The sequence below is a fragment of the Nicotiana attenuata genome, unplaced genomic scaffold (genome assembly GCF_001879085.1).
Source record: "Nicotiana attenuata strain UT unplaced genomic scaffold, NIATTr2, whole genome shotgun sequence".
NCBI classification, from domain to species: Eukaryota; Viridiplantae; Streptophyta; class Magnoliopsida; order Solanales; family Solanaceae; genus Nicotiana; species Nicotiana attenuata.
This window is the reverse complement of record NW_017671278.1, coordinates 84,792-112,399: the sequence shown is the minus strand read 5'-3', so window position 1 is coordinate 112,399 and position 27,608 is coordinate 84,792. Positions and strand designations below refer to the sequence as shown.

At 38.1% G+C, this 27,608-nt stretch overlaps 1 protein-coding gene across 7 annotated transcripts in view; it reads left to right on the top strand.

Moving 5' to 3' along the window:
• Positions 1-6,669: 6,669 nt before the first annotated feature.
• LOC109207246 (rab3 GTPase-activating protein catalytic subunit-like) overlaps positions 6,670-27,608 on the top strand; it is a 22,830-nt gene continuing 1,891 nt past the window's right edge. For 2 of the 7 annotated variants that reach the window (XM_019370128.1, XM_019370127.1), the window contains exons 1-19: positions 6,671-6,957; positions 7,349-7,392; positions 7,508-7,571; positions 7,842-7,956; positions 8,036-8,112; positions 8,234-8,331; positions 12,281-12,452; positions 13,542-13,764; positions 19,890-20,016; positions 21,519-21,628; positions 21,750-21,842; positions 22,553-22,684; positions 22,805-22,938; positions 23,347-23,436; positions 23,555-23,628; positions 24,526-24,700; positions 24,794-24,865; positions 26,031-26,070; positions 26,860-27,137. In XM_019370128.1, the coding sequence (XP_019225673.1) occupies positions 6,901-6,957; positions 7,349-7,392; positions 7,508-7,571; positions 7,842-7,956; positions 8,036-8,112; positions 8,234-8,331; positions 12,281-12,452; positions 13,542-13,764; positions 19,890-20,016; positions 21,519-21,628; positions 21,750-21,842; positions 22,553-22,684; positions 22,805-22,938; positions 23,347-23,436; positions 23,555-23,628; positions 24,526-24,700; positions 24,794-24,865; positions 26,031-26,070; positions 26,860-27,137 (2,175 nt within the window). In that variant the 5' untranslated portion in view covers positions 6,671-6,900. Of the gene's footprint in view, positions 6,958-7,348; positions 7,393-7,507; positions 7,572-7,841; positions 7,957-8,035; positions 8,113-8,233; positions 8,332-12,251; positions 12,453-13,541; positions 13,765-19,889; positions 20,017-21,518; positions 21,629-21,749; positions 21,843-22,552; positions 22,685-22,804; positions 22,939-23,346; positions 23,437-23,554; positions 23,629-24,525; positions 24,701-24,793; positions 24,866-26,030; positions 26,071-26,859; positions 27,138-27,608 lie in introns of those variants that run through there. The other 5 variants (XM_019370129.1, XM_019370131.1, XM_019370132.1 and 2 more) reach the window with 5 other exon arrangements.

Here is a 27,608-nt window from a genome sequence, read left to right as displayed (position 1 = left end):
ACCAATTGGTAAGTATGATATCACGGTGACAAATATGTTATAAAGGGACGAAATAAACCAAAAATTATGTGGAAATAAGTTATTTTGACATATAATATTTTGAAATCCCGATAGACCTAGCGAAAAACAAGGTACAATGATAGAAAAAGCTCTATACATACTAATTAACTAGGATTTAGTCAAAAAAAATCACAATCTCTTTAATCGCCACCAAAAGTAAGTATAGACAACTATTTTGAATATCGACCTATATTAAATCCATCTAGTGGCCACCTAGTTACTTTATGAAAAATGAACATATTCAAAATATGGTGCAACAGGCACACATAGAGCCATAGAGAACAAACTAAGAGAATGTCGCTTAAGATGGACTGACCTAGCCACACGCCGACTCCAAATGCACCAATTGGTAAGTGATATCGCGGTGACAAATATGTTATAAAGGGACGAAACAAACCAAAAATTATGTGAAAATAAGTTATTTTGACATATAATATTTTGAAATCCCGATAGACCTAGCGAAAAACAAGGTAAATGATAGAAAAAGCTCTATACATACTAATTAACTAGGATTTAGTCAAAAAAAATCACAATCTCTTTAATCGCCACCAAAAGTAAGTATAGACAACTATTTTGAATATCGACCTATATTAAATCCATTTAGTGGGCCACCTAGTTACTTTATGAAAAATGAACATATTCAAAATATGGTGCAACAAGCACACATAGAGCCATAGAGAACAAACTAAGAGAATGTCGCTTAAGATGGACTGGCCTAGCCACACGTCGACTCCAAATGCACCAATTGGTAAGTATGATATCACCGTGACAAATCTGTTATAAAGGGACGAAATAAATCAAAAATTATGTGGAAATAAGTTATTTTGACATATAATATTTTAAAATCCCGATAGACCTAGCGCAAAACAAGGTACAATGATAGAAAAAGCTCTATACATACTAATTAAGTAGGATTTAGTCAAAAAAAATCACAATCTCTTTAATCGCCACCAAAAGTAAGTATAGATAATATTTTGAATATCGACCTATGTTAAATCCATTTAGTGGGCCACCTAGTTACTTTATGAAAAATGAACATATTCAAAATATGGTGCAACAAGCACACATAGAGCCATAGAGAACAAACTAAGAGAATGTCGCTTAAGATGGACTGGCCGAGCCACACGTCGACTCCAAATGCACTAATTGGTAAGTATGATATCACGAAGACAAATATGTTATAAAGGGACGAAATAAACCAAAAATTATGTGGAAATAAGTTATTTTGACATATAATATTTTAAAATCCCGATAGACCTAGCGAAGAACAAGGTACAATGATAGAAAAAACTCTATACATACTAATTAACTAGGATTCAGTCAAAAAAAAATCACAATCTCTTTAATCGCCATCAAAAGTAAGTATAGACAACTATTTTAAATATCGGCCTATATTAAATCCATTTAGTGGGCCGCCTAGTTACTTTACGTGACGAGCTTAGTTGCCGCAAAAATAAATTATCTTTGTGGCAGCTAATTTCGCCACAAATAGAAAGCAAATGGTGCCACAAAGAGATTTAAGATCTAAAGAAGTCGAAATATTGTCATTGAAAATTTCATTTCTGGAAGTATTTTACATTTTTACTTGTTAGAGATTATGTGTCAATCTAATGTGAAAAATGTCTATTGGGAAAAAGTTAAATTTTTTTCTTCATAGTATTGAACTAGGAACGGATTTAAATGGAGGCACAACAATGCCGATTTATAATTCCGTTTGAGGAGTAGTTATTTGTGTCATAGTTAGATTATTTTGCTAGTCGTTAACTCTTTACTTATAATCCTTCTCAATTAGTTACGTCTAATAATATAAGCTTACGACCAAATTAAACAAAATTACTAGTAGAAAATGTTACTGAAAAATACTCCATATTTAATTAAGCAAATCTTTTCGTTAAAAATAAATCTCTTTGTTCCTCGTTTGCTTTTACCATTGGCTCATATTAGAATTTTTAAGAGCAGTTCTTTTTAAGTCATTTGCAAGCAAAGCAAAGAATATTGTTATTACTGGAACATTGAATTATTCTGCTTTTTGGTCTTATATCAGTGAGATCCGTCGCATTAACTTCGATAAAGGGCTAAAAATATCCTCGTAATATCACAAATGGTTTAGTATCGAGCTCCATCTATCTATTTGTCCGAAAATACATTCAACGTTATCTTTGGGCCTGATATTACCCCCGCGACTAATGGAGCCATCTGTGGTCCCCCTATTTAATGCGTTGTCAAGATTTCATTGCGCCACGTGGCTATATGGCCCTAGGTCACTTACAACCCGCCCCAAATATTCACCCGCCCCATTTTTCGGCACAAACCATGGTAAAACAAATATTATTCACCTACCCTTTTCATTTAACCCCATTTTTTTCAACAAATTAGGGCGGATCCCATTTTTCTTCCTCCTCAAAAATTGATTCCTCCTTCCGGGTCGTAATTGTTTTGTTCCATTCCTCTTCTAAATTTGCTTTTGCTTATAAAAGCTATTATTTTTTGGAAAATACAAGCCCACCACGTCTGAGAATTCAATTGCTTCTGATTCGTCTCGTTGATGTAGTTGCGAGTTGATTTCTAATCATTTTGTGGCTAACACTCCTACAAATGCAAGACGTAGATTCTGGAAATGCCCTCGTTTTGATGAAGAATCATCATGTAGTCTTTGGGAATGGCGCGACCAAAATATGCCACCACATGTGACAATGGCGACAAGCAACTTGAATAACTCATTGAAATGTGTAGAAGTAGAAAGGAATTATTTGAAGAAGATGGTGGCTGACTTAGAGGATGTTGTTTGTCAAGAAAATGTGTAAATGAAGAACATTGTGGCAGAAATGGAGGGCATTAAATCAACCAATTTAGTGGCCATGTTTATGATGGAGGATAAATTACGAAGGATGAAGCTTTTTGTTGTTATTTCGTGTGCTGTCTTCATTCTGATTTTAGTGGCTAGGAGTTAGTGATGTTTGATTATTTTTGTTGTCAAGAGCAATGTAACGGTTCTTTTGGTTTTCTTATGTGTTTTAGTTTGGAGGATAAATGCAATGTGATGTGTTTGGTTATTTTCGACCAAACACATGTTTGTTCAGTTTCATGTGTTTTCATTGAATTTAAGTTATTTTGTTCAAGATGAAATGTACTTGAAATGTCCTTACAAGGAAACTGCCCATCTATTAATAATATCATTTATCCTAACAAGAGAAATGATAACAAAGTTAGCACAAAAGAAGGTTCGATTGTGGAGCTTAATTAAAGATGCAAACATACATTGTTGCTGGAATATTTACCTAACAAATAACTATTAGACAAGTAAATATGTGAGCCAAAAACTTACACCAATCTCACAATATTTACTTGTCTATTAATATAGAAGTGAGTTACTTGTCTATTCAATTATCACAAAAATAAATTGTCAATTACAGTCATCCCAAATAACTTGTTACTTTACTTCCTCTTTCCTTTTCTAGTTTGAAGCTTTTGAATTTTTTTCTCCTTCACACCCAGTAATTGAGTTCTAGTCATTGTTTGCCTTTCCAAGTAGTTCTTGTTGGGGAATATGGCAGATTTGTTGGTTGTGAGCTACCAATGTGATCTCCTGTGAAGTTTGTCTTTCTTGTCCCAGTATTTTGCTGTTTATTCTTCACTTGAACCCTTGTCATAATCTCAAAAACAACTTTAGGCCTCAATACTGGGTCAGGTTCATTCCCAAAGTCTGAATCAATTAGTCTTCTTGGAGTGTACTTGGTTCTTTTTTGACTTGGTTGTTGAGAAACATCACTGGCTTGCTGAGTGGGAAGTCGACTGGACTGAGTTACCTGCTGACTGGACCGAGAAACATCACATTGTTGTTAAGTTTCTTGCTGACTGGACTGAGTAGTCTGAGTGTATTGTTGAGTTGTCTGCTGACTGGATTGAGCAGTTTGTGTGGACAGTTGAGTTCCTGACTGTGATATAAACCTAGGATTAGGGATCATAAAAAACTCAGATGGTTCACTGGGTTCCTGCCCTGGCTGAGGTATCCCTTGTAGCTGCATAAAGTGAAATAAACTGGCCAGTGTCTTTAAACAAGCTGAAATAATAAGATAACTACTGTTAGATGTCTTTTCCTTCATTGGACATTTTCTTTGATTGTGATTTTGTTTTCCGCAGTAACCACAATGCATTTGAAGGCCTTTCCTAGAAGCTGCCCATGTGCCTTGCCTATTAATAGCCTCATTTTTTTCTCTTGTCCTTTTGACTTTTGGTCTACCCACCATCTTTACTAAGGGTGGTGGATCCATGGCATGATGTGGCTCCACCTTCCAAAATTTCTCACCCTAACGGGTTAGAGTTTGTGTTGATACACCAACTGGAATCCCTCTTTTGAATACCACCAGTGAATCCCTGTCTTTGGATCAAGCTTCTTGTAATTGAAGGCCCTGATATCATGAGGACATGGAATGCCAAACAAGTCCCATATCCTACATGTGCACTTCTACAGCTCAAGAATAACAGTGTGTCTGTCTATACCTTGTGATACTTCATAACCCCTCTATCCATTGAAAAAGGTGGTACAATCTTGTGCCATCTCTCTATAATCATTACAAAACTCCATTGCATATGGACTGTAGTCATCTTTTCAGTTATTTACTTCATCTCCATGGTCCTTTAACAAAGTCATTACCTTTATATAACAGTATAGTAACATCATTAAACAATTACATTAAAAACAGATTGTTTTTTTTAAAAAAAGTGGAAGAAAATAGTATAATAAAATAGTCTACTTTTAATTAACTTCACCTTCACTCTGATAGTTTCAAGCATCTTCACAATGGGCTGTTGTCTGGCTTCAAGAATCCATGAGTTGAAAGACTCTGTGAAGTTATTATCCACCATTGAGTTCTTGTATTAGGTTTCCAAATATGCTCTACACTAGCTAGAGGGTGGATACTTCAATAAGTCTTTCACACAATCCTCAGATACTTCAACTAGTTGCAACAGAATAAAAACCAGTAACTTCTTTTGCTTAAGCAAGATTCTTAAATGTCAGACCCTTCACCAAGATTTTGTACCTATCAAGTTGGTCTGTTACCTCAAGTTTTGTTTGCTTCTTAAATACCCTATATCACTATCATAATCACTTTGCACAGGTCCATTATCTGTACCTTCTTCCTCAGTGTCACAATCAGTCCCAACAGTTATATTTTCACAATTGGTATCAGTACGTTGAGTTATATTAGGAACAACCACAATATCATCAAGGAGGTCAATAGCAAATAAATTAATAGTCCTAAAGGATTCATTAATGAGTGACTGAAGCTTCTTAATTCCTTCATCTCCATCCAACAAATAATATCTACCACATGGAGCAGTAAATATCAGCTGTTGTACCTCAACATACCCTAGTACATTAGTGTATTCATTACACAAATCAATGTACGACAAATGGTCTACTTCATAATCTCTTAGTAGGTTCACATCTTTTTTACAATAAGATAAGGTGGGTTCCAGTTCCCAATCACCATCATGAATAAAATACAAATCTACGTTGTCGACCATTCTTCTGACATATCCACATGCAACAAAAAAATTATAAAAAGAGGACCACATTAGCTATGAATAAAATCAAAAAGATATAAAGCAATAAAGAAAACAGAAAAGGACCACAGTTATATCGACTAACACCCACCCAACAACATATACAAAAATAAAAAAAACCCTAACTTTTTCATATCGGACAAAGACAATTGGGACCACCCCAAACAAAAATAAAAAATAAATGCATAAAGTATGCTATAATAGTATCATATGACCAATTAGACAAAAAGAAAGAGACAATATTTACCGAACCCAAATATTCCCAAACCCTAAAAGATAATTCAAATCAGTAACTACTTACTTTTATCAATGAGTAGTCAGTCGGATAAAGCTAGAAATGAAAGATTCTTCAGTTTTAGTCCACCAAACCGAAGTAGATAGCAATCCCAATTAAACCCTAACGCACCATTACTGAGTAGGTGAAGAAGACGGGGTTTGATGAAGAAATGAGGTTAAAATTGAAAGGGTAGGTGAATAATATTTGTTTTACCATAGGCAATAACGAAAAATGGGGCGGGTGGATATTTGGGGCGGGTTGTAAGTGACCTGGGGCCATATAGCCACGTGTAATGAAATCTTGACAACGCATTAAATGGGGGACCACAGATGGTTCCGTTAGTCACAGGGGTAATATCAAGCCCAAAGATAAAGTAGAATGTATTTTCGAATAAATAGGTAGACGGAGCTGCATACTAAGCTAGCGTTTGGACATAGATTTAGTATTTTTGAAGTAGTTTTGAAAAATAATTTTTGGAAGTTGAAATTATGTGTGGACATGCATTTTATTTGAAAAAAATTTGAAGTTTTGTGAGTGGGAGAACAAGTTTCACCCAAAAACTATCCTAAACTAGATTTTTTTTTCAAAAATAGATCATTAATCTATGAACAAATAATATTTTCAAAAAAGATTTAAAAAAAAATTGCCAAAATCTACGGCCAAACGGGAGCTAAACCATTTGTGATACTATGGAGCTATTTTTAGCCCTCTTCCGTTAACATTTTGGTCAAATACGCTTCACCGTACAGTCTGACGCCGTTATAGCCCAACCGTTATCTTCTCCCACTCTCCGGGTCTATGCACATGCACACATGATTAACTTAATTCTCTTACTAGTTGATCCATTATTCCATTCTTCGTTAATTAGCGAGGATTGAGATCGAATTAGTCAACAAGAAAATGTTATAGTTATCAACCTATTTGGAGACATTATCTTTGAAATTGTCCTGTATTTAAACAAATTGCGAACTGCAATTTGATTTCTGCGAAAATTAATGGCATCGATTAGCAAAATACCAAGCTCTGCAACGGATGAGGATCTAGAAGAGGAGGTATATTCTTACGTTTGTTAAATTTGTTTTTATGATTTTTTTCGGTGATAAATTCAATTTACTTATTAATCTTACACCAAGTTGGAATAGTTCTGGCAAAACTATACTATGCTCTTACAAATCGTCTATAGAAGTCGGAATTTCTTCGTGATTGGCGGTTTTATAAGAGGTGGATCCTTAATTTGAAACAGATTAAAGTTATACTCTCTAGTTCGGATTGTATCTCAGGAAAGCAAACTGGTGCATTGCAACAAAAAGGAGGGAACTTGTAAATCATTAGTGGAAAAACTTTAGAATATCTTAGACATTGGGGTTTCAGTGTTGTAATTGTTGTAGGCACGCAACTGAGCTAATTGACCTAGTTCGCAAATGATTTTATTATTTGTTGCAGATTGAACATTTTGATGATTTTACCCTGGCCTCTTCGTGGGAAAGGTATTAAATTAACCATAACAATTTACTGCATTTGGTTATTGTGTCCTCAAAGCTTAGATCACGATGTAGACTTAGGATGATAGGAGCACAGAATCTGAAGTTACTAAATTTGTAGGTTCATATCTGAGATAGAGGCAGTTTGCAGGCAGTGGTTGGCTGATGGCACCAAGAATTTGCTGGTATGATTTATCATCTCTTTGAAATGTTTATGATATTGTCCAGATGCTGGCATATATCAATTTCCTGTTCAATCCAAATGACATGGGACTTAGTCTTGTCGTGATGCTTTGACTTGTATAATAATAGATAGAGGTTTTATTCAGTTTTTTAGCAAGTAGTTTGTTGAGAAATACTAAATTGAATTATATTTTGAAGAATGACCAACAGGTATTTTGATGTTGTTCATGGATTTCTTTTTTTGTGTATTTTGCATATTATTCTAATGACAGAAAAATGGTGCTATCAGTGTGAATATCTCTGAGGAGCTATATAAGGTCAAAACTGACCTGAAGTATGCGATGAAAAGCTATTGCATGGAGTACTATTTTGGAACACATAATGATGGTATGAAAAATTTCTGCTGTAAAAATCCAGCTGAGAGCTAGTGTTCTCATTTTTTGACTTATGTGTCTCCTTGATTTAGTTGGTCGAGGAAAAGGAAATGACTGGAGTTGTGCATTGCATGATCTGCAACTGTCTTTTGGAGTGAATGAGTTCCTGGTCTCTATCTCTCTCCCCTCACTCGTGTCCATACAGATGGATGACCTGTTTCTTGTATATTTAGTACCTTGATCTAGGTTATATTGTTTTACTCTTTCTCAAATCTGAGTGCTCATCTTAGGTGATTGCTCCTCAAAGTGCCAGTGGAGTGGTTCTTGATGGACCTGAGGCCAGCAAGCTTCTAAGTGCAGTTGCTATTTCCTTGTCAAATTGTTCCTGGTATGTTGTCACATGGTGATATCATTCTATGTACTTTATTCCTGTAGTGTTTTAGTAGTTCAAGCACTCATCCTTCTTTTCCAAAATCCCTCACTAAGAAAAGGGCAGCCCGGTGTACAAAGCATCCCGCATTCATGCAGAGTCCGGCGAAGGGTCGCATCCCAAGGGGTGTGATGTAGACAGCCTACCCTAACGCAAGTGTTAGTGGCTGCTTCCATGGCTCGAACCTGTGACCTATAGATCCCATTGAGACAACTTTATCATTGCTGCTCAAGGCTACCCTTCAAAATCACTCGCTGAAGCACTAAAATCAAATCTAGAGATCTAATAAATTTTGATGGAGAGCTGTTGTGCCGTCAGCAATCATTTTTATCATAATCAGGTGCTATATTTTTGAGGGTCAATTCTTAAGCAAAATCCTGTCAGAGGTTGATGAGGCTAAAACAAAGGAGATATTCCTAAATGGAAACAGAATAGTAGTATTTTTCTGCTTCTGAGTAACATTTTTGAATTGAATGTATGTAAATTTGCAGTTAATATGAAGTAAGCGATGTTGGTTTTTTAGGAATCACGAGTAGAAAAAGGCTGTGTTTCATATATTTTCTCTTTTGGCAGGCAGCAACAGGCTGATGTTTCAAATGTTCCCTTTTAAAAAAAAGAATAAAACTAAAAGTCCTTGAAATGCTTTAAACTACCCCGACTTTATGAATTTCCTCAGCTCTCCAAACGATTAAAGAGAGGCTAAAATTGTACGTCGTATTGTAAACTTCAAGAACTTTCGTGGTGCTTTTTTCTGAGTAGTGTGTTAAAACCGAGTATTAAAGGGGGAATCAGATTTATCTAACTTGAAACTTTTACTTGGAAAGCTGTATCTATTAATTTGCATGAATAGAACATTCCATCAATAAGAAAAGCCATTATGCCAGTACTAATAAAAGTGGCAACCTATTTTTTTTGATGAAGTAATAAGATTCATTAATGGCATCAAGAAGATGCAAGATGATAAGTACAAAAGATGAGTGTTAGCTCCAGAATAGGCTAACTATAGTTCCAGGGAGCTAACAAAATCCAAAAAAAGCTCAGGGGAATTTACAGGGGAGAGTTTGCACCAACTAAAGAGTAGTAAAAAACATTTAGCCTTGAGTGCATGATTTGAAGTTGATAAACCATCAAAACATCTACGATTCCTTTCTGCCCATACTACCCAAAAAATGCATGCTGGTATCATGTTCCAGATCTTCTTGATGGATTTGCCAACTTTCCATGAGCTCCAAACTTCAACCGCCTCTTTGGTACTTTGTGGCATGACCCAGCTTAGCCCAAAAATAGAGTAGAACATACACCAAATGTCGTAGACAACTAAACAGTGCAAAAGAAGGTGGTTGGTGGTTTCTGCAGCTTGCCTACACATATAGCATCTGTTTGGAATCTGAAAGCTTCTTTTGAGGAGATTGTCCTGAGTTAAACATGCTTCCCGAATTGCTATCCAAGTGAAGCATATGACTTTCGTTGGAAGTTTAGTTCTCCAGATCAATTTCCATGGCCAATTATTGATCAAATCATTTTGAGCATGGAGGTGAGTATAACCTGCCTTCACTGAATAAATTCCTTCCTTTGAGTTCCCCCATTTTAATCTATCCGCTGACTGTGTATCCAACATGCACTCCTCCAATCTTGCAAGTAGAGTCAGTAGTTCTTCAAGTTCCCAGTCGTTGACATTCCTTCTGAATAAAGGGTTCCAGCTGCTATTTTCTCTGTATTTTGAGATGGTGGAGTCTTTGTCCCTGCTTAGTCTGAAAAGATTGGGATATTCATTCATTAACACAGAGTTACCAAGCCATTTATCCTTCCAAAATTTGATATTGTTGCCGTTACCCACTCTGAAAGAGGTATTTTCAGAGAATTCATTCCAGAGGTTGCTAATGTTTTTCCAAGGACCAACACCATGAGAGGCTCTAGATACTTTAGTGCACCAGTGATTAAGAGTACCATGCTTGGCCCTAACTATCTTTTTCCACAGATCTTGATTGTCTTGGCTATACCTCCATAACCATTTCATTAACAAGCTTTTGTTGTGAGCAGCAAGGTCTCTAATTCCTAAACCTCCTTGAGATTTATGTTTTGTCACTTTGGCCCATTTGACAAGGTGAAACTTTGGTGTAGTGCTGTTACCCTCCCAAAGGAAATCTCTTCTCAACTTATCAAGCTGTTTTAGCACTTTACAGGGAATAGGAAAGAGAGACATGTAGTAGGTGGGGATGCTATCTAGGACACTATTTATAAGGGTCAGCCTACCCCCCATGGAAAGATACTGCCTCTGCCAGGAAGCGAGCCTTTTTTCGAACTTCTCAATGACCCCATTCCAAGCTTCAGTTGATTTGAATTTTGCACCTAGGGGCAACCCCAGGTAAGTGGCAGGTAGTGAGCCAATGTTGCAACCTAGTATATCTGCCAACTCCCTTAGGTTAGGAACTGCATTAACCGGGTAAACTACACTTTTTAGCATGTTGATATGGAGACCAGACAGTGCCTCAAAAATTAAGAGGGTGAGATTTAAGTATTGCACTTGGGATGACTCTGCGCCACAAAAAATTAACGTATCATCTGCATAAAGCAGATGTGAGATAGAAACTGAATTTTCAGGAACCCTGCCTACATCAAAACCCTTCAGCCATTGTAATTGATTTGCCTTGTCAATCATTTTGCTAAATCCTTCCATGGCAAGGATGAAGAGGAACGGCGAGAGAGGGTCGCCCTGCCTGATGCCCTTTTGAGGAGAGAAAAACCCCACTGGGGACCTGTTAACTAGAACTGAGAATTTAACTGTGGAGATACTATATTTGATCCACCTTATCCACCTATCCCCGAATCCCATCTTTCTTAGCATAGATATTAGGTATGACCAACTCAATTGGTCAAAAGCTTTTTCAATGTCCAACTTGCATAGAATGCTAGCTTCCCCACTCTTAAGTTTCCGGTCTAGGACTTCATTGGCAATGAGGGATGCATCAGTAATTTGTCGGTTTTGAATGAAAGCATTTTGGTGGTTGGACACCAACTTGCCAATCACTTTTTGGAGTCTTCTAGCTAGAAGCTTTGCCACAATCTTATATACACTACCAATGAGGCTAATTGGCCTGTAATCTCTGAGCTCAATGGCTCCTTTTTTCTTGGGTACCAACGCTATAAAAGAAGCATTGCAAGATCTGACAAGGTGGCAATTTTGATGAAAATGGGATAGGGCACCCATAACATCTTCCCTGATAACATCCCAGGCTTTCTGAAAAAAGGCCATTGTATAGCCATCAGGTCCGGGGGCTTTGTCGGGAGCACATGACTGGATGGTGGACAACACCTCCTCCTCTTCAAAAGAGCCTTCTAACCAAATCCTTTCCTCTTCAGTGATGCAGGACAGCCCATCAAAAGCAGCAGTTGGTCTCCAACTTTCCTGTTCAGTGTAGAGATTCTGATAGAAGTCTAAGATTTCCCCTTTGATCAGTTCTTTGTCTTCTATAATCTCATCCCCAACTTTTAGCTTGTCAATACAGTTGTTCCTTCTATGAGAGTTAGCAATTCTCTGGAAATATTTTGTGTAAAAGTGGCAACCTATTAAAAGATGTAGACTTTTCAATGCACCTTTAATTCTCTCTGTTAAAAAGGGGCTTTGAAAAATGCCGCGTTGTTATTAAAAAGGGGACTGAAAAAATGCAGAGATGAATAAGACACTAGAATAGACCACAACATATTGAAACTGTGGTTTAAACTTCTCACATTTCCAAGCTAAATTTGCTGGAACTTCTTATCTGCTTCACTAAAGTTGAAGTCATATCTGTACTTCGGTCTTCTTCATGAACTGACGATGCTCAACTCTTGGCTTTACATTTGTTATACTTCTTCCCGTTCTGTAATGAACAATGTAGGAAATAGTTGATATGCTCACACCATGCAGTTTGTGGCCGGCATTTGTTCCAGTGCATGTTCCTTCTCGTAAAGCATACATTGGCATCCAGAACATGGGAACCCTTTACACTAGACGATTTGAAGCTGACCGTATAGGTAGCCAGGTGCCGTTGAAGCTTATGCATTTGGAGGGATTGTATGAGCTATTTGTTTCTAAATTTGTAAGTTCTTCTTGTGTAGACTTTTGATATTCCAAGTGATTTGTAGATTCTGATGGTTAGTAGATCTTGCGAGTGTTAATGATATGCTGCATCTCCTAAAGTGTAAACAGAACTTCATTTTTGATGTTCCATGACCTACTTTTACAGAGTTTGCATTTGGTAGATCTAAGTTTTGTGCTTTACTCTTTTTGTTAGATGATATTTACATTCTGGCATAGCAGCATATTGAATTCATGTCCAGAATGATTCTTTATCTTGTCCCCATTTAAAATCTTATTTCGGATATCCTCCTTATGCATTAAGAGGTCGTTTGGTAGAGTATATTAGAGAAAATAATACATGCATTAGCTTTGTGTATTAGTAATATCTTGCTTGGTATACTTTTTCAACCTATGTATAACTAATACAAGCATTAGTTATACAACCCTATTTGGTATTATCCTATCTATAGCTAATGCATAGAAACCATGGCATTAGCAATACAAATGCTATTAATGCATGCATTAGCATGGTTAAAGACAAAATTATCCTTAAAGTCCCTTAAGGTTAAAGAATATGGAGTGCATTTTTGTAAACAATTGTGCATTGCATCTTAATTTTTATTACATATCACACCAAACAATGGATAAGAAATAATCTCTGCATAACTAATGCTTGCATTACTAGCCTATGCATTACTAATACACTTTATTTAGCATTATTCATATACACCCTACCAAACGATCCCTAATTTAATCGGCCTTTTAATGACATGACAAGGGAGGGATAACCTGGTGGTAATGACTCTACACCTCCAACTGTAAGGTTGGGGGTTTGAGTCACCAAAGGAGCAAAGTGGAAAACTGGTCAGTATTGGGCTCCTGTAAAGGAAGTTTGGGGGTAGGTTTACCGATATAAAAAAAAACTTTTTATAACATACTCACACGCCTCTAAAATGTTCTATGCCCAGCTATTAGCCAAAATGAATTATATGTTCTTCAAAATTGCATCTATTCTTGCTTTCAAGGAATTAGATTACTTGCTCTATGAGCTTTTGATTATCTTCGGCTAATGTGCTTCCAACATGTCTATCTTAATTCCTTGCTCAAGGCCTTCTCCAATATGGACCTGTCCATGCATCTTTTTCAAGTCAATCTCAAGATGAAGCTGACCTATCGTACACTTCCCTACGACGAGGATTTTGATGTACAAGAACCTGAGGGAGGCATTACAGAACCAGGGGGAAGTCCCAAAAGCAAATATCATAATAGAAAACCGTGGGATGACGATTGTCCTTGGAGTGAGTGGTACTCTGCGGAGGACCCGGTGAAAGGTAATTATGTTTCTGAGAGAGTAATAACTTTATCAACTATATTTCCTGTCATTGGATCTTGTCGGAGCTCATTAGAGGGAGTGACATGAGACCATCTTAGCCTGATTTTGCAGACTTGCTGCTTTAAGTTCTCATAATTGGATGTTTGGATCTTTACTCATAAAAAGGTTTAGCTTTTTATGTGCTTATTCTCAGTCAAAATTCAACTGTAGGTTGTATTAATGTTTGGTAGGATGTTAAGGAAACTGTTTTATTTCGAAATGGGTGCTATTAAGCAACTCCATTGAGGTGTGAATTGGCTGGAAGGATGTAATGTTAGTTTTGTTCCACATTGGTGGAGAGATGGTTGTTATCTCCTTATATGGTGTTGAGCAATTCTCGCCTCATGAGCTAACTTTTGGGTTGAGTTAGGCCCAAGGTCCATTTCTTATCATGGTATCAGTGACACTTCGTAGAAGGTTAGTGGGTAGTTTTTAGTTCACCAATTGTCTTAGTAGCATGCATGTCCCTTCATATTCTTAGATTTTTATGTTATGTGGTTTTGTTCGTTACCCTTCCTGAGCCGAGGGTCTATTGGAAACAACCTCTCTATCTGCATTAGGTAGGGGTAAGGTCTGCGTACAGACTACCCTCCCCAGACCCTGCCTGTTGGGATCATACTGGGTTTGTTGTTGTTGTTGTTGTTTGTGAGAAAGCACGAGAGAAAATATATTATTGATGTATTGACATATGTTACAATGAGCCCTATATATATACACACATAACATGTCCTACTCCTAATATATATTGGATTAGGGTTATTTATTTACTCCTATTTACATGACTATTCTAACACTCCCCCTCAAGCTGGTGCATATAAATCATATGTACCGAGCTTGTTACATATGTAGTTAATACGAGGACCAGTGAGGGACTTGGTGAAAATATCTGCAAGCTGATCATTCGACTTCACAAACTTTGTAGCAATATCTCCCGAGAGTATCTTTTCTCTAACAAAGTGACAGTCAATCTCAATGTGTTTAGTTCTCTCATGGAACACTGGATTTGACGCAATATGAAGAGCAGCTTGATTATCACACACAAGTCATCTGACTAATCTCACCAAATTTCAACTCCTTGAGCAACTGTTTGATCCAAATTAGCTCACATGTCGCCATAGCCATCGCTCGATATTCTGCTTCTGCACTAGACCGAGCAACCACATTCTGTTTCTTGCTCTTCCAGGACACCGAATTTCCTCCTACCAAGACACAATATCCAGACGTAGAACGTCTATCAGAAGGTGATCCTGCCCAATCAGCATCTGAGTATCCAACGATCTGCTCATGGCCTCGACCCTCAAACAATAAACCTTTGCCTGGAGCTGATTTTATATACCGAAGAATGCGAACAACTGCATCCCAATGACTATCACACGGAGAATCCATAAACTTACTCACAACACTCACAGAAAAGGAAATGTCAGGTCTTGTCACTGTAAGGTAATTTAATTTACCAACCAACCGTCTATATCGCGTAGGATCGCTGAGAGGCTCCCCCTGTCCTGGCATAAGTTTAGAATTCGGATCCATCGGAGTGTCAACCGGTCTACAACCTGTCATTCCTGTCTCTTCAAGAATATCTAAGGCATACTTTCGTTGTGAGATCACAACACCTGAGCTAGACTGAGCGACCTCAATACCCAGAAAATACTTTAGTTTGCCCAGATCCTTCGTCTGAAAGTGTTGCAAGAGATGTTGCTTCAATTTAGTAATACCATCCTGGTCATTGCCGGTAATAACAATGTCGTCAACATAGACCACCAGATAAATACAGAGACTCGAGGCAGAATGCCGATAGAATACAGAGTGATCAGCTTCACTCTGAATCATGCCAAATTCTCGAATAACTGTGCTGAACTTACCAAACCATGCTCGAGGAGACTGCTTTAGACCATAAAGTGACCGACGCAAGCGACATACAAGGCCACGAGACTCCCCCTGAGCAACAAACCCAGGTGGTTGCTCCATATAAACTTCATCCTCAAGGTCACCATGTAAAAAAGCATTCTTAATGTCCAGCTGATAGAGGGGCCAATGGCGAACAGCAGCCATGGATAGAAAAAGGCGGACTGATGCTATCTTAGCCACAGGAGAGAAGGTATCACTGTAATCGAGCCCAAATATCTGAGTATATCCTTTGGCAACAAGACGAGCCTTAAGACGATCAACCTTACCATCCGGACCAACCTTGACTGCATACACCCAACGACAACCAACAGTAGATTTACCTGAAGGAAGAGGGACGAGCTCCCAAGTACCACTCGTATGTAAAGCAGACATCTCGTCAATCATAGCCTGTCGCCATCCTGGATGAGACAATGCTTCACCTGTAGACTTAGGGATGGAAACAGAGGACAAAGAAGATAGAAAAGCATAATAGGGTGATGACAAACGATGATAACTCAAACCGACATAATGGGGATTAAGATTAAGGGTGGCCCGTATACCTTTCCGAAGTGCAATCGGTTGATTAAGAGGAGACAAGTCCGCAGTATTAGCAGGGTCAGGTGCAGGACGTGAATCAACTGGACCTGATGATGAGTGGGGACGACGATGATATGTCAAAAGTGGTGTTCCTGTGGCAGGGAGTCTAGGAGGAGCCACACTAGACTCCTCAACGGCTGGAATGGATAAGACTTCTATAGCGGAAGGTGAAGGAGGAGCTATAAGAGACTCGGGTAAGACTTCTGTGGCAGAAGGTGAAGGAGGAGTTATAGTAGACCCTTAAAGGTCGGTATAGGTAAGACCTCAGATATATCAAGGGGGTCAGAAAGGTCAGAAGAGGTAAAGAAAGGTTTAGACTCAAAAAATGTGACGTCAGAGGACATAAAGTACCTACGAAGATCAAGTGAGTAACAACGAGATCCCTTCTGAACACGAGAACAACCAAGGAAGACACACTTGAGAGCACGAGGAGCTAACTTATCTTTCCCAGGGGCTAGGTTATGAACGAAACAAGTGCTCCCAAAAACACGAGGGGGAACAGAGTATACGAGTGATTGGGGAAACAATACTGCATACGGTATCTGATTCTGGATGGGAGAGGAAGGCATCCGATTAACTAAATAACAAGCTGTGAGAACTGCATCGCCCCAAAAACGCAGCGGAACATGAGATTCAATGAGAAGTGTGCGAGCAGTCTCAATGATGTGCCTATTCTTTCTCTCTGCAACCCCATTTTGCTGAGGGGTATAAGGACAAGAGGTCTGATGAATAATTCCTTGAGAAGTCATAAACTGCTGAAATTGAGAGGATAAATATTCTAAGGCATTATCACTACGAAAAGTGCGAATGGAAACGCCAAATTGATTTTTAATTTCAGCACAAAAATTCTGGAATATAGAAAACAACTCAGAACGATCTTTCATTAAGAAAATCCAAGTACATCTTGAATGATCATCAATAAAACTAACAAAATAACGAAATCCCAAGGTTGAACTGACTCTACTGGGACCCCATATATCAGAGTGAACTAAAGAAAAAATAGACTCTGCGTGACTCTCAATACTACGAGGATAGGAGGCTCGGGTATGTTTCCCGAGCTGACATGACTCACACTCTAATGTGGATAAACTAGACAAACTAGGCACCATCTTCTGAAGCTTAGATAAGCTTGGATATCCTAAACGTCTGTGAATTAGGTCCGGAGGATCTGTAACTAGACATGCCTTGGAGGATTTTAGGGAGTTAAGGTAGTAAAGCCCTTCTGATTCAAGTCCTGTTCCAATCGTCTGCCCTGTACTGCGGTCCTGCATAATAAAAGAATCATCAATAAAATATATACCACAATGGAGGGCACGAGTCAAACGACTAACAGATGCAAGATTAAAAGGACAGCCAGGGACATAGAGAACGGAATCTAGAGTGACAGAGGGTAGGGGATTCGCTTGTCCAACTCCTTTTGCTTTGGTTTGAGACCCATTGGCTAAAGTAACAGTGGGAAGAGACTGTGAATACGCAATAATTGACAAAAGTGATTTATTACCAGAGATATGATCAGAAGCGGCTGAGTCCTCAACCCATTGTCCAGGAGGACTAGACTGGGAAACACAAGCAAAAGAATTACCAGCAATAGAAGTATTAGTCTGAGCAACAGAAGCTACTTGTGGAGATGTCTGCTTACTTGCTCGATACTGAAGGAACTCATTATACTCCCCTTCAGATAAAGAAAATCACTGGTTACCTGTAGTCTCAGTCTGAGCAACATAAGAATTTTTGGTTGGGCGGCCATGTAAAGAATAGCATACATCACGAGTGTGTCCAAGTTTATGACAATAGGAGCACTTGGGTCTAGATCTTCCAAAATGACCTCCTCCTCGTCTATTCTCCATAGTATGAGATGCCCGATTGTCCACTGATTGTGATACGAGGACAGATGAGTCAAGTGTCTGTGATGAGCTCACTGGGTGACTAGGTGCTGCAACAAGGCGAAGTAATCGAGAGAATAATTCATCAACTGTGGGGACGGTTGGACTAGCCAAAATCTGGTCACGTACTGAATCAAGGTCATTAGGGAGTCCAGCGAGTGTAAGAACTAGAAACATCTTCTGTCGTTGCTCTTGTTGTTTTTCAATACTAGCAGAAATTGGCATCAACGTCTCAAATTCTTCCATGACTGCCTGAACTTGTCCCAAGTAAGTAGACATATCTAATTCCTGTTTCTTCAAGCTTGTCATTCGCGATATTACATCTTAGAAACGAGATATGTCATTAGTGTATAGATTACAAGCCTTTTCCCAAACTAAATAACATGTCTGGAATGGACGGAACAAGGGCATCAACTTGGAATCAATAGATCGCCACAGGATACTACATAACTGAGCATCGACCTTCTCCCACTGTGTTTTGGCCTTTTCATCACCTTCGCTAGCCTTTTTTGTTAAATGATCTTGAACTCCTTGACCTTTACACCACAACTCGACAGATGAAGCCCAATCTAAGTAGTTTGAACCTCCCATTAAAGGTTCTGAGGTAATCATAACACCGGAACTGCCAGAACCCGGGTTTCTAGACCCGAAAGCATAGACTCCCAAAGACATGGTTGGATTATCACCAAATAACAAAAAGAATCAACTGAAAATTCTCTGAAACAGATGAAGAAAACACTGTGTTTGCCGGAAAAGTACTGTAGCTGCCGGAAAAATCAGTGTAGTCGCCGGAAAAACTCAAAGTGGTCGGAATTAAAAAATAAAAATATGGACAGGCTCGGAATTGCAGGGCGATCCAACTGTCCTGAAGGAGCGAAGCCGAAATCTGACAGGAAGGGGTCTCACGCGCCGGCGCGTGGGACAGACGCGCCGCCGGAAATAGTGCTCCGACAGGCGCGTGACGGCACGTGGGTGACTGTTTTCCAGTGATTTTTTCTGGGGTTTGGTCGGATCTCTCTTGGGAACCTTGTGGTGGTGTTGGATTTTGCACAACACTGTTAATTAGTGACTTTGACGCAATAAGTCACTTAGGTCACCGGAAAATTGCACGGTGACTGAGTTCTTTCTTCCCGGATATCGCTGGAATGACGCACAACGATAAATTTCTCACCGTAGCTCTGATACCATGTGAGAAAGCACGGGAGAAAATATATTATTGATGTATTGACATATGTTACAATGAGCCCTATATATATACACATAACATGTCCTACTCCTAATATATATTGGATTAGGGTTATTTATTTACTCCTATTTACATGACTATTCTAACATTGTTGTTGATCTTTACTCATAACTGGGAGCTCTTCTTAGAATGACTTTTATGAATAAAGGAGCCACTATTTTTCTTTTTATTAAGTACACGGTTTTTGGTCTTACCATTTTTCGGGAGTGCTTTGAGGAAAATTATCGTTCTATTGCCAACTCTGAACATTGAGATGGAAAGGATTTTAAGAGGCTTTAACTGGAGAGAACGTCTTTCTTTTGGTGGTTGTAATACTCTAGTTCATTTTTTTTCTATCCCCACTATTACTTTTTTGTATATTATTTGCTTAGAAATTTTAAGGTGTTGGTACAAAAGATTGATCTTAGTCTAATTCTGTATTCTCTGTCCACTAGTGCTATTTACTACTACATGTGTTCGTTAATGATGCAGGTTTTGAGCTGCTTACTGTATGGTCTGAGAAGGCAATTGGGAGTTCACTAGAAATGGCTGAGCTGGAAAATGCTTCACCTCTTGAGGCTGAGAAGTGGTCGATATCTCCATGCTTATCTGAGATTCTGTAAGAGATAATCTGAATACAAGACTTGTTCTTCTTTCGCTCATGCATGCTCATGACCAAAAAAAAAATGACTTGGGCATTCTCACTACTTTCTTAATGAATTATATTGGTATATTTTGTGATTTAGAAGTGTTCATTTGCCTTCTAGATGTGTTCCCGTGAGATTCTTGTTTGCTATGCGCATGTAATGCTAGCTCTACGGACGTGCACATACTTTCCAGTGAAATGTGTTCCTATTGAGGTCCCTGCAGCTGTTTACATCACACAAATACCACATGAAAGTTTTTAATTGCTTTAGAAGTCAATGATTCAATGTAGTGAAAGAAAGTGCTTATTTTTAAAGTATTTGCTCTACACTATAGTGGCTAGCCACTTTGTGTGACAAAAAGTCTTGATTATCATGGAAGTACATAACAATATTGGCAAAAAGAAGCTTCAATGCTTTGACATGATATTCCTCTGAACTTTGACCGCTGGCCTAGTGACTTGATGAATGGGATGCTAACCACCCACAAGTGCAAGTTTTCCCTTCCGATGGGTCTGGCTAATGCTTGTCCAAAACCCTCCCACTGGCTGTGACCTTCAATGCTATGACATGATATTCCTCTGAACTTTGACCGCTGGCCTAGTGACTTGATGAATGGGATGCTAACCACCCACAAGTGCAAGTTTTCCCTTCCGGTGGGTCTGGCTAATGCTTGTCCAAAACCCTCCCACTGGCTGTGACTCCTGTCTTGCCAATTCACTATCTATGTAGTAGTTTAAGAGATCTCAAGCTGTGTATCTTCCCAAACCATGCAGCTTTTCTTCAGTGAGGTAGATGAACTTTCTAAACTAAATTATCGACTATGTATCGAAATGAATCGTCATCTTCTTGTAGCATTTTGGTGAGTCTCTAAGTCTACATTAAGAGGAGGGAATTAACACTGTAATGCTTTAAACGCTCTGCCGAATATACTTTAGAATAGTGAAGTTTAATTTGTTTTCATTCTTTTCTTGCCTCATTTATTTATTTTGCTTTTGGGGTGTTACTGAGTGGAAGGAGGGTTATATATAGTTGAAACATTGAGTTCTGCAAAATTGACCAGTTGCATCAAAATCAACCGAAGGATGCTTTTATCCAAGATTAAGCTTCTCCATAATGTCCTAGCTATCACATTAGAGGTGGCGGGGTCTTTAGAAATTATGTTTCTAGTAGTTTCTTCTGATTTTCTGAATCTTAGCTCGCTGGTACTATCTTTCCGGTTATGTTATTGTTACTATTCTATTGTCGCATTTCATCCTCTTGTGCCGAGGGTCTATCGGAAACAGCCTCTCTACCTCCAGGGTAGGGGTAAGGTCTGCGTACACACTACCCTCCCCAAACCCCACTTGTGGGATTATACTGGGTTGTTGTTGTTGTTGTTGTTGTAATAGTTTCTTCTGATTCAGTCTTTATTGGTTTTGACTGAACTTTGTGCACCAGTTTGGAGTCTCATTTCATAAGCATTTGGTGTATTCAGAAGTGCTGATTCTGATGGAAAGAGAATTGGATTTGCATCGCAGTTGCAGCTTTTAATTGATGCTTTGCATATGTCACTGGAAACACAATTTGTGGAAGATTTTGTTTCAGGTTCTATAAATGCGCACACACCATCTGCAATTTTCTGATTAATCGGGCTGCAATGTCAGATTTGGATACATGTAAAGTTGTTAGATTCTAACACTTGTTTCCTAATCTGCTTTTTTTGCAGTAGAGCATTCTAGACCTGAGAATTTAAAGTCTACTGCCGTCATACCTCCCCCAACTGTCCTTGATCGTGTGCTTAAAGACCTATTTTATGAAGGTATAGCACGCGTTCTGATTCTCTCTAATTGTAGAATTTCTATGTCTCCCGCTTGGGGCTTCATAAATGCACATGCAATTCTGAAATGGTATATGCTGCTTCCAGAGGTCCTTTGATAGACAATACCCCTCTCTGGTTCTATACTTTCTTTTACTTACTATACGGTTTGATATTATGATCAATGACTTTTATACATGAAAACACTGCATGTCTGATGGAGGATGGAGGCAGTGAAGGAGTTATAACGGCTTAGTGCTATCTCATTTTAACTTAAATGTTTGCTGTATATGGTCAGATTCTTTAAGTGCACTCAGCTACCAAAATCAATTAATGCTTCTATAAGTGAAAACCATGAAGTTCAACAGTTCGATAGGGCAATTTAACCCCTCTTTTTGTTCTGTACTTAGATGCATGTTTCATTAATCAGAAAAAAGATGATAACTTATCATAGAGAAATGGCGTGGAGATATGTGTAGTCAGCTGGATTCTTGGCTGACCCAGCCATATTGAGGACAAGTATTTTGATATGTTTTTACTCCACAAATGATAGATCATATTAACAAGAAGAAAATTTCAAAAAGATGTAATAGAAGTATTTTCTGCAGAATTTAATTGATCATATGGTCTTGGAGTTCCGAATTTCATGGTCAAAATGGAAGGAGAAACATTCAGTTGACTCATCTTGCTTTTATTCAAATTTGTTCATACAGTTGAAGCAGCCCAACCTGATTATGCTGAAGGAGATCACAAAAATTCTCGTACCATTAAAGGCGCTCCTCTTGAATCACTTTTTGGGCAGTTCTGTCTGCACGCTCTCTGGGTTGGTGATTGCAATATAAGGGGTACCTTCTAACTTATAATGTTCTGAATCAATTCAAGAAATCACTTCCTTTACATTCCTGCAACTTAAGTTAATTCAGGATTCTTTTTCTAAGATCTATTTTCTCTATGATGTCTATTAGCTATTGCAGCATTCTGGATAGAGTTCGTACGGGAAGTTCGCTGGTGTTGGGAAGAGTCACAGCCATTACCTAGAATGCCAGCCAATGGTGTAATTGACCTATCTACCTGTTTGATTAACCAGAAATTACACATGGTAAGTCGCAGGCAGTAATGCTTGAACAGTGTGACTTTTTTTTTATGTCCACCAGCATACTCAGTCTTTTGACGTAGATGTAATGTGCAATATGACATGTAATCTCAAGCTTTATGATCTTATACCTTACAAAACGTGGATCAGAGTCTCAACTTTTCTTAAAGCTGTTGGTATGTAATTCTCCTTATTGTGATGAGCTTCCTTAAGAATCTGTTGCCAAGTTCAGTCATAAATAGTGAATCTTTCTTAAGAAAAAGTTGGATCTTCTAAATTGATAAATATGGAGGTTTCATGAGTACTTGTGAATGGCATGTTCCTTTGCCTTTTCTTTTAAATAATTTTCTTAAAGATATGATAATGATAAATTATCTATCTGGTCTAATTATATTTTATCTCCCAACTATATAGCTTGCAATTTGTATGGATAGAAAGCATCAGTTTAATCAAAAGGGTCCGAAGGCAGACGAAAACGGAGTTTTTCTTTCTGCTCGTATTAAGGTACTTTTATGACAATTTTTATGGTGTTTTTGTATTTAATGTTTTAAGTGTTTAAGAATGTCAAAGCATTGTTATAACTTAATGATCTGACTGGATATTAATTAACTGATTAATATAGGCAGACACTGAAGTCCAAAGTGTTATATCTTCTCAAGATGGAGATGCTCAGGCTTCTTGTTGGGAATGTGACAGGTGAAAAGCAAGTGAGAACCTTTTGTGTAAATTGTTAAATGCTAGCTAATTGTCTGCGAATCTAGTCTTTCTAAACTATGTGAGTTTTTCTGGTTTTTGAGCACTTCTATTCTTGTCTATTTTACAATGCTAGGCTTTGCGAAGGGAAAGTTTTGTGATTTCGTTACGGCTACTCAATATTTTTCGCTTAGCTTATTTATTTTCTCATGATGGAGGAATCGAAGCTCCTATGGTCCTAAAGCCTGGTGATTTATGCTGCGGCAGTCTACATTCCATAGGCTGTATCTTGACTGCTTCATTGATTCATTATTTTTTGCTAGTTGTTCTCAAAACTCATAAAAGTGATAATGGATTACATGGTTTGTTTTGGCTCTAAAATAGGAATATTCCCATTTTTCCACTGAGGGGAGTCTAATTTTTTTTTTTTTTTTGGTATTGATGGAAAATTAGATACTTGTTTTGGACCCTCTTTTACTTAAATGATGCTCCTTCAAGAGAATGTCTAATCCAAATACTTAAATGTGCTGTTGGGTCAGGATGGGTGTCTCACCTTCTCTTTATACTTTTTCCGCTACCTAAAGGATGACACGTTAATCCAAAATGATCTGCCCATTTCTCCTTTTTGTTCATCTTTTTGGGTTTTGATTTATTATTTGGGGTTGAGACAAGGTTACCTATTTTAGAGGTAGTCCTCTTTGTCTTTGCCATTTGCTTACATCTGATTGAGGTTCATAGGTTTTAAATTTGCAGCATTGGCAATAAATTGAGTCAGGGAGAAAGGCGTGCTTTTATGGTGCAATATGTGGATTTATTATATTTCAAAAACTTACGAACCTGTATTAGTTTGAATATCTTCCCTTTGAACTGAACTGAGTTGTTTTCCTGTTCTTTCTGCAGTCTATCAACACCAGATCAAGATCCTGCAAGTCATATTTCAAGTTTTGAACATTCTGGTGCTGTGAAGTTAGGTGATCCTGAGCATTCGGCATGTATTAGGAGGGGATCGGCTGGTGTTGTTGGGTCTATGATGCTTTTGAAATCTTACCAGAACATGCATGCTCCATTTACACAGGTTGATTTACGTTTACCTGTACAGCTAAGTATTTATTGTTTTCATTTGCCTTCTGTTTCCTTCACAGTTTTAAATATGGGAAAATTATTATAGGATTCACCACTGATGACTGAAGACATGCATGAAGAACGTCTACAAGCCATTGAGGCCCTTGGTGATTCTTCTGTGAGTTCAAAACTCTTACAGATAACTCATTTTTCTAATTGATAATTATGAAATTTGCTGCTGTCACTATTCCTGTGGAGAGTCACCACATATTCTGAATCGAATGAAGAATGATGTCTAATATAGGAAGTTTATAGTTGGTGCATAAATGAACATTTAATGGTTTACTGGTGAATCAGATACATGTGTCTTGGCTTCAGGTTATGTAGCACAAACAAAACTGTTTTCTTCCACTTTTCTGCTTGTTGGTACTGAACCTGTTCAATAAGAGAAATGTTATTGTCACTCTCACCAATTGTTACATCTACTTCTGCTTATGAAATTGTGAGCAAGAACTGCACCAATTGTTAGATCGTCTCCTTAAGAAATTGTGAGCAAGCACTGCGCTACAGTTTGAATTGCAAGTAGATCTCCTAAAGATGATTGGTAGCGTGATGGCACTTGGAAAAGGAGTTTAAAGGGGCTCTGTAGGTACTTAAATCCATATGCACGTCTCAGTTAGCGAATTGTCCTTATTGGTGTTCCTGAATATGTAGATTAAGAAATATTCAGTTGCTTTCTGCTAATGATTGATATGGCTTAGAATAGCATAATCATGGTGAAGTGATCTCCTTTCCACTCTAATTTATTACAGTGAATTTGTAATTCATCTAGATACTATTAGAGCTGCAAAACTCTAAACTAACTACCATGATCTCTCCTAAAAGTCTAAAACTGATTCATTCCCTGTTCCCACTACTGAATACTGATTTCAACTCTTATAGGTTTTAGTCTCTCCACTCAACTCCACTCTCTCACGTTTAATCCACCATAAAATTTCTCGTTCTTATTTTTATTTTTTAAAAAATTCTTGAAAACACTGCACCGCTTTGTATTCATTAGCCACTCATGTCTAGAATGAACAATTAAAGATTATTTAAAATATTTGCACACAAAGTGCCCGAAATTGTATAGTTTTTGGATTATTCTGGTATTGGTTTGTGTTTTTTTTGAATATTCTTGTCTTGCTTGAAGGAAATATGCAGAGTTTTCTTATATTGTAATATTTCCTTGGAAAAACAGTTGTTTTCAGTTAAGCAATCCTTCAGTTGTTTCATGAAGTCTTACCTTTTCTACTATTAGTATTATTTCATCTGACAATGGAATGCCTAATTCTCATTTACAGAGATTTTCCGCCCAACTAGAGAAAGACATTTTGTCATCAGGTAGTAACTTCTGTGCTCTTATTTTCTTCAAAATCCTTCCTTCTTGCTGTCGAACGTGTGCATGTGTTGTTGCTTTCTTATCAGTAATTGCATGTAGAATTTAGCTAAAGCATCAAGTGAGCATCTTGAGACTCTACTTGTTGGCTGTTGTGTACTGAGAATATGGGATTCTTCGGTTTGGAAATGCAAATAGATTGTTGTGCATCTTGCGGTGCCTAGAGCAAATCTGTGAATAATCAACACTTCTTCTGTTTTACCTCAACGTTTTCGTGTGAAGCTGTTTCTCGAGCTGAAATATTCCCTTATTAGTTTTTACTACTGCAGAGAAATATATTAGTCATTAGCTGAAGAACTTAGAGCAGGTCCATTTTCGCTCAGGGTTTCTTGAACAGAAATTAACATCTCATTGAAAATTATGCAAATTTTGTTCTTTTTATGAAACAATTTCTAAAAAAATTAAGGATCTTTGGTCAAAAGTGTGGCGATGTTTTGTTAATCATCATAAGTACAATTTCTTCGTTCCAATTTGTGTTGTTATAGGGTTCTATTATGTCTGTTGTGTCATCTAACCATGGAAGGAAAGTCAGCACGTTACGGTTCTTTTAGTACTGAGTATGAAACTGTAATCTATTGTTAGGTGTTACTACTCCAATATGTGATCCATATCAGTAATTGTGTATAACAATGCATCATGCTCAACTTACATATTTCCAATTATTATTTGCTTGCTGATATTTGGAGATTTGATCTTCTTCCCTTGCGCTTTATTATCCTTGCGTTGTGCAATAGATATGTCTGCATTTAAAGCAGCAAATCCGGATGCTGTCTTTGAAGATTTCATCCGCTGGCATTCACCCAGGGACTGGGAAAATGATGATAATATGGAGAAAGGAGTATCTCAAATTAATGCAGTGGTAGAGTCAATATATGATTGGCCGCCTCGTGGAAAACTTTCGGAAAGAATGTCTGAGCATGGGAATTTATGGAGAAAGATATGGAACGAGGCACCTCCATTGCCAGCTTCTGAGCAGAAGCCCCTTCTGGATCCAAATCAAGAAGGAGAAAAGGTATACTGGGATTCATTGCGTACTTGCATAACTTCCAGGCTCATTTATATATTTTTAGTATAAGTGATCCATCGTAAAGCTTCAAGAGAGTTTCAATATTCAAGCAAAGTGCAGGTTTTGATCTTTGAATTAGAGCTTGGGGGGGTTTATTTCCCTCAGACTAGTTGGGGGGTTTATTTTCGTCTTCTTGAGCCGAGGGTCTTTCGGAAACAACCTCTCTACCACCTCGGGATAGGGGTAAGGTCTACGTACACACTACCCTCCCCAAACCCCACTAGTGGGAATGTGGGATTTCAGTGGGTCGTTGTTGTTGTTGTAGTTGAAGGGGGAATATTTGGTCGTCCTCCAGAGGCTAAAATTTGGAGACTCCTGAGCAACAACAACATTAACAACAAACCCAGCGTAATCCCACAAAGTGGGATCTGGGGAAGGGTAATGTGTACGCAGAACCCCCCCCCCCCCCCCACCCCC